This window comes from Daktulosphaira vitifoliae, unplaced genomic scaffold, assembly GCF_025091365.1.
Source record: "Daktulosphaira vitifoliae isolate Bord-2020 unplaced genomic scaffold, ASM2509136v1 Scaffold_4, whole genome shotgun sequence".
NCBI lineage: Eukaryota > Metazoa > Arthropoda > Insecta > Hemiptera > Phylloxeridae > Daktulosphaira > Daktulosphaira vitifoliae.
Window position 1 is genome coordinate 36,697,603 of NW_026099575.1, and position 13,081 is coordinate 36,710,683.

Sequence of the window (13,081 nt, forward strand, 5' to 3'; positions counted from 1 at the left end):
ATTTTCAATACACATTGAGGCCGTACAGTGTTTTAATTTGCAATTTTAGCAAAACACAAAATATCAAGAATGTGATGCAGCTGACATACACTCCCCACTCATTCTATGCACATGTGTATATTATTATAAAAAAAATGACACTTACTCATATGATTGACTTTGTCGGATGATATTTTCACATTAATTGGATTTGTTTTCAGTAGATATGTCGACATTTGTCACGTCAGGAGTTTTATTCTTACGATTTGAATTAGGAGTATAAGAATTATTTACTTTGTCTTCATATTTATTTGTTAGTCTAAGTTTTTTACGTGAATCGTTAACGTCGTCGAGATGAGTTCTCTTCTTTGATTGATAAGTCTTANGAGCTCTCTTCTTTAATTGAAAAGTCTTGGAAGTTTCAGGCTTTTGAATCCTTGAATCCTCGTCTTCATCAAATGTTAAAAGATCATTATAAAATTTTATAATTTTACGTTTACTTGGACGTTTGCCAACATAATGAGGATTTAAACGTATGTTGATGTCGATGACAGGAGTTCTATTCTTTTTTCGATACATCTTGTGGGTTTCAGAATTGTTAATTCTTACATTTTCTTGTTCACCAGAATTATTTACTATTTCGTCTGCATTAGTTTTTTTACTAGACATATAATAGTCTATAATGTCTTGTGGAATTCTTTCGATCAATACAATCGGATCTATAAATTCAAAAATTATAAATATTTTTTTGATAAATACTTCATGTAAAATATATAAATTGTAAATTAAAAACAAAATATATTAATATAAAATAAATTAAGCTTACTTACAAGAATTGTTAATTCTTACATTTTCTTGTTCGCCAAAATGATTTACTATTTCGTCTGCNTCAAAATTATTTACTATTTCGTCTGTATTAGTTTTTTTACTAGACATATAGTAGTCTATAATGTCTTGTGAAATTCTTCCGATCAATACAATCGGATCTATTGATTCAAAAATTATAAATATTTTATGTAAAATATATAAATTGTATATTAAAATATATTAATATAAAATAAATTAATCTTACTCATACGTTTGTCTGCTTCGGATGGTATTTCCACATTAATTGAATTTGATTTGTTTTTAGTAGATATCTTAGCGTTTGACTTATTGCGAGTTTGATTGTTACGTTTCAAAATTAACGCATTAGAATTTTTTACTTGTCTTTTATTGACAGTTGTTTGTTTTTTTGTAATTTTCTTAACATGGCCAACATTAAGTGTCTTTTTTGATTGAAACGTCTTAGAAGTTTCAGGCTTTTGAATCGTTGTATCCTCGTCTTCATAAAATGTTAAAAGATCTTTATAAAATTTTATAATTTTACGTTTACTTGGACGTTTGCCAATATAATGAGGATTTGAACGTATGTTGACGAGAATGGAATTTGATTTTCTATGTCCAGTTTTTAGATGGCTTATAGGCTTATTGCTTTTGGTTTTCATGTTTCACTATTCGTGCAGAGATATAAATTAAATATGTGACTACAAAAAATCAAATATAAATGTGGTTTTGGGCAATTTTTGTGGAGTTTTCGGGCTTCAGAAAATTTCCGTGTCACATCTAAATCGCCCGTGACTGTTAAAAAATATTAACTTAAACAATATAAATTTGTAGTCACGGAAACAAGAAGAGAAATTTATATAAAAACAAATAAATTGCAATAAAATGAAAAATACATTGGCCAATAATACTTGTAGCCAAATAACTTAAAATTATTATGTCCATTTATTTCAAAGGACATTTTTAATTTCGATTCGAAACTGAAAAAGTATTAATTTTACCATATTGTATTTAATATTTTTTTTTTGTCTGTCACTTTTTTTTCTCAGTTCTCACTGGATCGATATTTTNTTCCATTTTCTTCATATAAATTTTTTTTTATTGTTGCATATTATATTTTTATAATTGTATTTGAGATATTGAAGTACAAAAATGTGTAAATCGACATAAATAAATTTCAAACATTTTAAGGTAGACAAATTAGTTATAAACTCACGTGAAATTAACAAAATATAAAGAAATGACATATTTATTATATGAATATTTTTCTTATAAATAAAGATTAATTACCAGTCTTATCAGTCATTCTAATTTGATCAGATATTGATTCTTGTTCTAAACCATTTAATTTCTTGTAAAATAAAAATTATATTAGAATTAAAAATTTTTTTTAAGATAATATGCAATTTATCAGACATGAAGTATTTTTTATGTTGGTATGGACTGTTAGTATATTATAATAAAAAAAATGTATTTTCTATAATTCGAGTAAAAAGATTTTTGTTTTGGCAATTTAACTTTTCTTAACTCAAAATGGTAATTTGATAACTTTATTTTTATCACTAAAATAATCCGGAATAACATTATTTTTATATAACAATATTTGTTATTCAAGGAATAATACAATTTGTGTGAGTTACATAAAGAAATTATTTTATAAATTTAATTTACATTTATACAAATTAGTAAAACTGATTTCAATTGCTACACTTTTAATAGTGTAAACATTATGATACGCTCACTGATGATTAAGTTTGAACGAATGTTTCGATGACTTATGAGTTCAGGCGTTCCGTATAGGCAAGCTAACTTTCAAGTCCTCGGCAAGTGACGTAGACGCGCACTGTATTTACCAATCGAGAAAAATTGTGAAACGGTACTAGGGACTCAGGAGGAAAGCAATGAAGGTGGGCAATTTGATTTCCGAGACTCGGTAATTTACAAAAAAAAAAAAAGTTGAAAAAATAGTACTAGGAATTCAATTTTGTTGAACTTTTAACTTTTGCGAGGTAAATATTTGACTTATGACTTTTTCAGTAATAACTTTTTTATGTAAATATTCATATCTACAATTTTTTTCTTATAAACTTTTATGTAAAAGTCACAAATTTTGAGATAAACTACAATTATTGAAAAACTACCCTCATGATTGAATTTTCAACCCTCTTGAGGCACGACTTAGGGTTGACCAAAATTAATTAAATTTGACACAAATTATTTTTTTATAGTTTTGAATAAATTCCGGGGGTAGCCTGTTCAAATTTAAAAAAATGAAAATTAAGGACCACCCTAATGTCACACTCTCCCAAATGTCTATCAAAGTCATAAGTATTCCACATTTTTAGAATAAATTGTGCAATTTTGTACTCATTAAAGTATTTAAGTTGACAAAATTAAGTTCATTCCTTTAAAATTTTCCACTAGGATCGCTCTTTTATAAAATATTGGTTGTAGCATCTTTTTCATTTATTTTCTAATATCTAATGATATTTTGAATGCTATATAGAAAATAATAAAAATTTTGGTTGCACTATGATTAAACAAGTATTTTTTAACTGCATCGACAACAAGTAAGTCTGTTTAGGTTATAGAGATTAATGTGTCTAGAAGAGTATATCTCTAGACACATTAACCCACCGTTATACATGTGTAACTATATGACGTAACGTAACTAAAACATAATAAAACCTTATTTTTCAATTCTTTTAAAAGATAAATAGCAAAGATAATCTCAAAAATTTAAATAATAATGTTGAAAAAAAAAATTATATTATTATTATGTTATATGACATGATATACAATGAATTTATTCCTAATAATCTTTATTAAATTAATTTTGAATAAATTCAATCCACGTAAACAATAATAAGAAATAATCTCTTAAAAAGATGTATATCTCATATTAAAACAACTCACGCATATTTTACATATTAATAACTTTATTCATAAAATATTAATCATAAATTACAGTTATTAAAATTTGTGATTCACAAATTAAAATAATATTTAAAAAAATTATTTAGTATAAGAATTTTATCACCATTTCAAATAATTGCGGCTAGAATACAATACTCCAAAGAGGTTTTATATATCCTAGATTACTTTGCGTTATTAATATAACCTAAAAACCGGATTTTCAAATTAAAAATCGTATTCAAGTCTTGTCATTGTTTATCAACATAAAAAATAGATATTTCTTTAAGTGTTCATATTTTCTACAGTTTTTATGTTTAATTATATTATACTTTAAGAGTAAAAGGATTTAATATTTTTACTTAAAATGGTTAGCCTTTATTTTCGTTTTAAATAAAAATGTTTGCTTAATATTCCACATTTTGCCTTATAAATTATTTTTTAGATAAGAAATCTATGTTAATAATTATTTTTTTCATTTTTAATTTTAGGCTCGCAGATATGACACTAGAACGACTATTTTCTCCCCAGAAGGTAGTATTTTATTATTAAATTTATTTATACCAATTATTTTTAAATTAATATTTATTATGACTATTTTTAAAATAGGCCGTTTATATCAAGTTGAATATGCTATTGAAGCTATAAGTCATGCAGGCACTTGTTTGGGTATATTAACTAATGATGGTGTTCTGCTTGCAGCAGAAAAAAGAAATGTTAACAAACTTCTCGATGAAACTTGTGGATCTGAAAAAATCTATAAATTAAATGAGTAGATGCCCTAATGTTATGCCGCTTAATTTGTTATTTAAACAAATTATTATTTTTATTTTAGTGATATGGTATGTAGTGTTGCTGGTATTACTGCTGATGCCAATGTTTTAGTTGCCGAATTACGCTCTATATCTGAAAGGTATCGAATGCAATATGGTGATTCAATTCCATGTGAACAACTTGTTTCATGGCTTTGTGATGTAAAACAAGCCTACACTCAATATGGAGGTAATTTTCTTTATCAATAGAATGCAGAACTTATTTTCATCTTTATACATACATATATTTATTAGGTAAACGACCATTTGGTGTTTCTATTCTATATATGGGATGGGATTCACATTATGGTTTTCAACTATATCAATCTGATCCCAGTGGTAATTATTGTGGTTGGAAAGCTACATGTATTGGTACAAATAGTGCTGTAAGTCAATATTTTCTTCTTAATTGAACAAGTAGATTTACATACTTCATTACTAAGTTAATCTATTAACAGAGTGAATATTTTTTCTTGAAACATTTTCTTAATTGAAAAATAAAGTAATATTGATAATGTTTTTGTCCCATATTCATCTCAATTTATCAACAATGAAATATTTTTTATGATCATCTATTATAAATGTGTTAACTTTAATTTGTCTATTGGCAACATACATAATTAACTAGCTTTTTTATTAAATAATGATCTAATTGATCTTAAATGACTCTTTGCTAACTTTGCGCAAAGCACTTTCAAATTGGTCACACTGATCATTTTTATCAGCAGTTTATAATGCACTCAGTTAGAACAGTGTTCCTTACATATTCAAACATATTGTTTTTCATTGCTCTAGTGGGTTTACCAATTACTATTTGTAATTTCTCATCTTTTTTGTACACTTACTAGACCTCAGCTGTTTATCATCAATTATTTTTAATAGTATGCTTTAAAGCTGATTCAGTGACTAGCTTTTTGTGTTCTCTTGCATATTTAACCAATCTGTCAAAAGCTGCACATATTTACAACCTTTAGTTCATTGTGAATCTATAGCATTAAGTTAATCCCTTGTGGTCGTATTGCCCATTATATTAAACAATTACATCCTTCTTAGTAATATTATATAGGATTCTGTTACTTTCATATGTTACTTAACTTTAATTGATAAATATTTGAACATTGTGTTGAATTTAAATGACAGATTAATTTAGAGATTGCTCATTGCTTATATCTATAACAAATTTATGTTGTACACCTCATAATTTTTATCTATTAACATTTCTTGTTCTTTGCTCACTTACACACTTATTTTGTCCATAACATACATATTTTTATTTTTATATGAATAAAGTTGAAACACTTGTTATTAAATAAAATTTGGTTATCAATTACCTTTTTTACTTTTCATTTTCTACAGTCCACTCAATTGATAATATAGGTTCAGTCATTGAATATGATACTGATACAGGTAATTCATTTCAGTAAATATATAAAATAGCTACTACAGATGTTGAATGTTAGGGCAAAGTTTAAGTCATAGATTTTATGAGTTGGTACAGATCTTGACAAGAATAATTTTAGTTAGGACCACTAACAAAATCCTATTAAAGATACATGGTTACAATTAGAACACTTTGGTTAATGGAATTATAACCTATATCCAGCATTAGACTTGTCGCTCATGTTGGATTTAATCATATAATATTTAATTCTTCTCCCAACAATAATATAAAAGTTATTAAAATTATTATACATAGACAAAGGAGGAGATTGTCTAATAAATAAACTAATTAAATATATATAATGCCATTTGAAAAAATACAGTTGGCACCCTTTTAAGGTATAAGGAAAGAATATAAAAAAAAATTCATGGTTGATAATTATATATTTGAAAAAATCATTGAACAAAAACACCAATAAAAATATTGCTTAGTTTTTAAGTGTACAATCATTTAAAATAATTTACTTTTAAAGGCTGCTATAGCTTCATTGAAAACTGAATATAAGGAAGGACAAATGACTTTAGATGAAGCAAAGAAATTAGCTGTAAAAATTTTGTTTAAGACATTAGATGCTACAAAACTGACAGCCGATAAAGGTAAATAAAATAAAAAGAAATAATAAATTAATACTCATCAAATAAATTAAAAGTCTCCAATAACTTATTCAAGTATATTAGTTCAATTCTCTAACTATTGTTTAGTGTATAATATACACTTTAGGTACATATTATGTACCTAAAGTATAAAATAATTATTATTTACTTTAATATCTATAATGTCAGAAAATTATTGAAACATTCATATTATTGACAATGACGCCGAAAATGAATAATTTTTAGTAACAATCATAAATGTCCTCTATATTTTTTTTATTGAAAGTTTAATATTTTTAGTGGAAATGGCCACCCTTAAACGAGTTAATGATCAGACTGTGACAAATATACTTGAAAAACATGAAGTTGAAAAGTTAATTTCTGACTATGAAAAATTAGAAGCTGAAATTGCTGCTGCTAAAGCTGAAGCAAAAGCAAAAGAAAAGAAGGAAAAAGATGCTAAAGAGAAAGAGCAATCATCAAAATCTACATAAAGTTATAAAAGCTGTGTTTATTATATGTATAATATTGTTTATTAAAAAGATTGAATTTTTGGTATATGGTCATTTTATAATGTACCTAACTTAATATAAGAACATATTCATTTTTCATTTATTGCATATTTTTGTTGAATTTGTACTTCCTTATAACATATAATTGTAATATCAAAAATAAAATGAGCTTGGGAACCTCTATTTGTATAGAAAACATTAAACTAATTAATCTTGATATTTCAATCAAAATACTTATTTATCATATTTACTTATATTCATTCATAAATAAAATTGTTGATGTATTCTATTCCTTTTATTTAAACAGGCAATAATTATCATATTTTGATATGATTTATAATTTAGCCTACTTGTAATATATAGTAAATAATGAATGAAATAGGTAGAAAAATGTAAATGTTTATTGAATAAAAGTGGTTCTGTTGATTATATTTCACTATACTAATAAAAATAATATTAAAAAAACTATTTAAGGCAATTTTTTGTAATAATGTTTAAATTCACAATTTGATCTGATAGAAAATTTTTATTTATTTATCAAGTGACCGAAATCAGTTTGTCCACGGTACTATGTTTTAATTAATTCGACTACACTAAAATAATAAAAAAATTTAATTATTATTTGTTTCTTTTATTTTAAACAATAATTGTTTTGTAGTCTAGAGTTTCAAAATTTTTTTAATTTATTGAAGTGAGTGTTATCTACTATATTACTCGTTAATTATGCATAGAATTTTAAATGCTGTATTAATGTTAAATAAATGTTTTTAATTTATCTAGTAAATATTAATATAATTTTAACTATACTGTAAGAACATTTATTACTATGTTCTCACCACTTATATTACACGCGTTTTATTTCTATTTATTTAATTCATAATACATATTAATTAGCTAGAGGAAGATGCTGATGTGACAATTCTACTCGTCTGTAGCCCGGAGCTACTGACGTCGAACTAACAAAGGGCAGTTGTGTTTGAGTGGCCGTTATAGACATAGTTTTCAATATTATTACTTTCGTCTTATTTATATTATTTATAACTTAACTTGTTTTATTCAACGACCCGTCTATTGCCAATCGTCATCTAGCCAACCAACTCCGTCTCACTTGGATATACCTACTAACCAACTGTACTAGGATTCAGGTCAGACGTATTGTACATTACATATAATTTATATTTACTGAAAATCTAAAATATAACTTTACTTTGTCGTTGACATAAAACAATTTTATTTAATAATCTATCCCCTGTAACTAAGGTACACGATTGCCTTTGTCTCCTTCATGTAATTAGCTCATTTAAAGGAGATAGGGACGATATTTGGGCAGACGTCGGGTAGCTTCTGATTCTTGATTTTGACCAAGATCCTCAACTATTAAACAAGCCCTTAACAATACAAACCTAAAGCATTTAAACATATTCATTTAAAAAAAAAATGTTTAGGTTTAGTACCGGAGCGAAAAATTCAGTGTCAAAGTGGTTAAAAAAATTCTAATTTTATTTTTATTTTTTAAGTTAATCAGTAGTAAAAATAACAAAATTAATATCCATCCAATTTTTTCATAGTACTTCCAAAGAGAGTTTTAGCAAATCATATATTTTTGCGTACAAGCCTGTTAGATAGTGAAAATAAAAAAATCGTTGAAATTTAAAACAATATTTTTACTTTATCTCTTTAATACTTTCACCTTCTGTTAGCATTATTGTTGAAAATTCATCACACTACTCTAATCAAGACATGTTCAAACACTTCAAACAAAGTTACTTTTATGATCGATTTGTACTTTTTTTAAATAATCATTTATCAAATATATATTTTTTAAAATATAAATTTAAATGAGGCGCCTTTCCAATAAATAATACAGCATCATATTGGCGAAACTGTAAAACATGTGTTTTGTATAGGCTGCGTTTCACTTGGTGAACATAGATGGTAGGGGAGTCGACGATTTGCAGCCATCCATTTTATTTCTCGTTTCCAACCCGTTTGTGTAATAAATTCATCAGACTTCCTAAGTTATAATATACTATCAAAATAAAAAGATTTAAATATGGCTAATCTATCACTGCGTTTGGCCACCAAAATTGGAAGACAATTAAACAACACCTTGCCACAGGTAAATACATAAAATTATTTCTTGCTTAAACGGTCACAATGACCCGTCGTCTACGTTTAGGCTACGCCGGTTGATACCCATTATAGTTGAACTAATAGTATTTTTAAATTAAATTGTTTGATGTCTTTGTAATTATTTGAATGATTTTATTTATTAATTTACCTGTACTTGGGCTTCAAGGCATATTTTCCATTAAATTAATTGTCTATAACCTTCTTATGACCTTTAATTATAGTGAGGTGTGCTATTTAAAGTGGTATACATAAAAATATTCAATGTAGAATTAATTATTATATTATTTACATATTTAATATCTTTTGTGTTATAAATAACCTATTTTAATGTAAAGTATGTACCTTAGATGTTTTCCATTATCGTAATAAAAAAATAATATAAATGATACTTTTTGATTATCATGTTAACCATTCTCCAAATATAATTACAATTTTTATTGAAAAGGTAAAAACTTATCCATATAATTGTTATTGTTAATATTTACCTATTTAAATAATTTCTATTATTGGCAAGCACTTAAGATTAATGATTGGGTCATAAAGATTTAGGCATTAACATTCTTATTCGATATATTGTACAAATATATTTACTAATTCATTTATAGATAAGTAAATCTTCTTGGACTACATCAAAACTTATTAGCCGTTCAATCCATGTAACCTGCAGTGCAAGAGCTGCAGAAATTTCTTCCATATTGGAAGAAAGAATTTTGGGAGCACCTCCCAAGGTAATTAATTTTTAATATGAAAATAACCTATGAATATTATAAAACTTAATACTAATTTTTTGTTATTTTAGGCTGATTTAGAAGAAACTGGTCGTGTATTAAGTATTGGTGATGGTATTGCCCGTGTTTATGGTTTAAAAAATGTACAAGCTGAAGAGATGGTAGAATTCTCTTCTGGACTGAAGGTATGTATTGTTGTAAATTTTTTATTTGAAGACTTATGTTTAATTTTTATAGGGAATGGCTCTTAACTTGGAACCTGACAATGTGGGTGTTGTAGTCTTTGGTAATGATAAATTGATCAAGGAAGGAGATGTTGTAAAACGTACTGGTGCTATTGTGGATGTACCTGTTGGTGAAGACCTCTTAGGACGTGTAGTTGATGCTTTAGGTAATACCATTGATGGCAAAGGACCATTAACCACCAAAACTAGGTATCGTGTTGGTATTAAAGCCCCTGGTATTATTCCTCGTGTGTCTGTACGAGAACCTATGCAGACTGGCATCAAAGCTGTAGATTCACTTGTACCAATTGGTCGTGGTCAGCGTGAATTGATTATTGGAGACAGACAGACTGGGTAATTAATAATATCTATTATTTAATATAACTTAATGTATATTATAAATAATATTTTCCAACAATTAATATTTAATGTACTAAAATCATTAAATTTATTGTAAAAGGCTGTTATATTTTATATTTAAACTTTATAATGAAATTTATTTATTTTTTCAGTAAAACTGCTTTAGCTATTGACACAATTATTAACCAGAAAAGATTTAATGATGCTCAAGATGAAAAAAAAAAATTATATTGTATCTATGTTGCTATTGGACAAAAAAGATCAACAGTAGCTCAGATTGTAAAACGATTGACGGATAGTGGTTAGTGTTATTTATTGCCTAAAAATCCTTATTACTGTATTTTTTATTATTATCTGTATCAATTTAAATTTGCTCTTATGCAGGAGCTATCAACTACACAATTATTGTATCAGCTACAGCTTCTGATGCTGCTCCTCTTCAATATCTTGCCCCTTATTCTGGATGTGCTATGGGAGAATTCTTCAGAGATAATGGTAAACATGCTCTTATCATCTATGACGATTTATCCAAACAAGCTGTTGCTTACCGTCAAGTATATTTAATTTTTTTTTTTTTAGTAGTAAATTAATAATTAAATTAAATTTATTTTAGATGTCTTTATTGTTGAGACGTCCTCCTGGTCGTGAAGCTTACCCTGGTGATGTGTTCTACCTTCACTCCCGTTTATTAGAACGAGCTGCTAAAATGAGTGAAACTTTAGGAGGTGGTTCTTTGACAGCTTTACCCGTTATTGAAACACAAGCCGGTGATGTGTCTGCTTACATTCCTACCAACGTAATTTCCATCACTGATGGACAAATTTTCTTGGAAACTGAGTTGTTCTACAAAGGTGTTCGCCCTGCTATTAATGTTGGTTTATCTGTATCTCGTGTCGGTTCTGCTGCCCAAACTAAAGCCATGAAACAGGTAACCTTTATTCTATTGTCAATAATTTATTGTACTAAAAAATATATTTATTTGATAAAAAATTTATTACTACTTTGCATAGGCACAATTTCAATAACATTTTTAGAAAGGCTCATTGTGTTATTTTCCTCTCCCTAATTTTACCAATTATACATAGATTATACTTTATTAATGTGAAAATTTACCTGAATTCAATGATGAATTTGTGCTATTTCATATCCTTACTAGTGATGGGCATTTTCCAATATTTTAAACTATCGAATAACTATTGGAATTGTTTTTATACAACCGAATAGTTTTAAAAACTTTTCAAATAGGCTACTGAATGGTTTTAAAAAATATTCAATTAGTTCTATCTAAAATTTTTATTAAGTACACTTGATTATAATAAGAAGATAATTAACGAATACTTAAAATAAATTATTATACAATTAATAATAGTAAAAATTAGTGATCGGCATTTTCAATTATTTTAAACTATCGTATAACTATTCAAATTGTGTTTATACAATCGAATAGTTTAAAAACTATTCGATATATATTGTGTAATTATCTAATATTTTTTGAATGACTATCGAATAGTTTGAATAGTGGACAACTATTGAATAGTTCGATAATTACTATTCGATATTTCCCATCACTAATCCTTACCTAATTGAATGCTAATTCAAAGACTTATAATAATGGCATATTTGTATGTAAACTTTTGCTTTCATAAAAAAGGTAAGGAAATTATTTAAGTTAAGTGCGCTGAAATTAAAATAAATTTTTAGGGATACTGAAGGTCTTGTCTGTTAGTTAATTAAGTGTTATTTTTGATATTTAAAAAAAAAAAAAATTTATTTTATAATGAGTTTTTATAAATAATATATTATTATTCATCATTTGTTTAAAAAAGGTGGCTGGTTCAATGAAATTAGAATTGGCTCAATACCGTGAAGTAGCTGCTTTTGCCCAATTTGGGTCTGACTTGGATGCTGCTACTCAACAACTTTTAAACCGCGGTGTTCGTCTTACTGAATTATTGAAACAAGGACAATATGGTAAAATTGATCATAAATCCCACTATTCAATTACTTGAACTTAATAAATAAATGGTATTAACTAGTATTTTGATGTTTCAGTACCCATGGCTATTGAAGAACAAGTAGCTGTAATCTATTGTGGTGTCCGTGGATTCCTTGATAAAATGGAACCATCAAAAATTACTGCTTTTGAAAAAGAATTTTTACAACACATAAAGTAATAACTGTTTGACTATTTATATTATTATATTGTTTAACAATAATAAATTTATTTCTTATATCAGGACCTCTGAAAGATCACTTTTGGATAGTATTGCCAAGGAAGGTAAAATCACTGATGAGACAGATGCTAAACTAAAAACTGTTGTAACCAACTTCTTAGCCTCATTCAATTCTTCTTAAGTATTTACATAAATGTTCTACTTTGAACAAAGTTAGTTCTCAGAAATGTTTTTAACTCTTTTTATAAAAGAGTTAGTTAAGTCAATCGTTCAGTTATACCTCCATAGCCATTAAATAAAATTTAATATTACATTACCTATTTTATATAAGTTATTTAAAAAATTGAAATTTTCTCAATATGTTGATTTTTTTTTTTTTTTTTTTTT

General features: G+C 26.4%; 2 protein-coding genes across 2 annotated transcripts; both read left to right on the forward strand.

Annotated features, from left to right (window-relative positions):
• The first annotated feature begins 3,939 nt into the window (after nucleotides 1-3,939).
• Nucleotides 3,940-7,174, forward strand: LOC126904497 (proteasome subunit alpha type-4). Its single transcript, XM_050683577.1, has 7 exons — nucleotides 3,940-4,087; nucleotides 4,209-4,251; nucleotides 4,327-4,489; nucleotides 4,553-4,719; nucleotides 4,785-4,915; nucleotides 6,443-6,566; nucleotides 6,864-7,174. The coding sequence occupies exons 1-7, from the start codon at nucleotides 4,085-4,087 to the stop codon at nucleotides 7,055-7,057; spliced, it is 825 nt and encodes a 274-aa protein (XP_050539534.1). The 5' UTR covers nucleotides 3,940-4,084; the 3' UTR covers nucleotides 7,058-7,174.
• A 1,837-nt stretch (nucleotides 7,175-9,011) lies between these two features.
• Nucleotides 9,012-13,061, forward strand: LOC126904167 (ATP synthase subunit alpha, mitochondrial). Its single transcript, XM_050682924.1, has 10 exons — nucleotides 9,012-9,194; nucleotides 9,814-9,936; nucleotides 10,008-10,121; nucleotides 10,174-10,514; nucleotides 10,673-10,821; nucleotides 10,905-11,074; nucleotides 11,134-11,448; nucleotides 12,347-12,491; nucleotides 12,573-12,690; nucleotides 12,758-13,061. Exons 1-10 carry the CDS (start codon nucleotides 9,129-9,131, stop codon nucleotides 12,873-12,875), a joined length of 1,659 nt encoding a protein of 552 aa, XP_050538881.1. The 5' UTR covers nucleotides 9,012-9,128; the 3' UTR covers nucleotides 12,876-13,061.
• The last annotated feature ends 20 nt before the right edge of the window (nucleotides 13,062-13,081 follow it).

Bases quoted from the DNA above. Each gene is read 5' to 3' on its own strand.
- LOC126904167 (XM_050682924.1), top strand. From the start codon at position 9,129: ATGGCTAATCTATCACTGCGTTTGGCCACCAAAATTGGAAGACAATTA. The intron at 10,822-10,904 runs GTTAGTGTTATT...GCTCTTATGCAG, and splicing joins AAAACGATTGACGGATAGTG to GAGCTATCAACTACACAATT. The intron at 12,492-12,572 runs GTAAAATTGATC...TTGATGTTTCAG, and splicing joins ATTGAAACAAGGACAATATG to TACCCATGGCTATTGAAGAA.
- LOC126904497 (XM_050683577.1), top strand. The intron at 4,490-4,552 runs GTAGATGCCCTA...TTTTTATTTTAG, and splicing joins AAAATCTATAAATTAAATGA to TGATATGGTATGTAGTGTTG. The intron at 6,567-6,863 runs GTAAATAAAATA...TAATATTTTTAG, and splicing joins AAAACTGACAGCCGATAAAG to TGGAAATGGCCACCCTTAAA.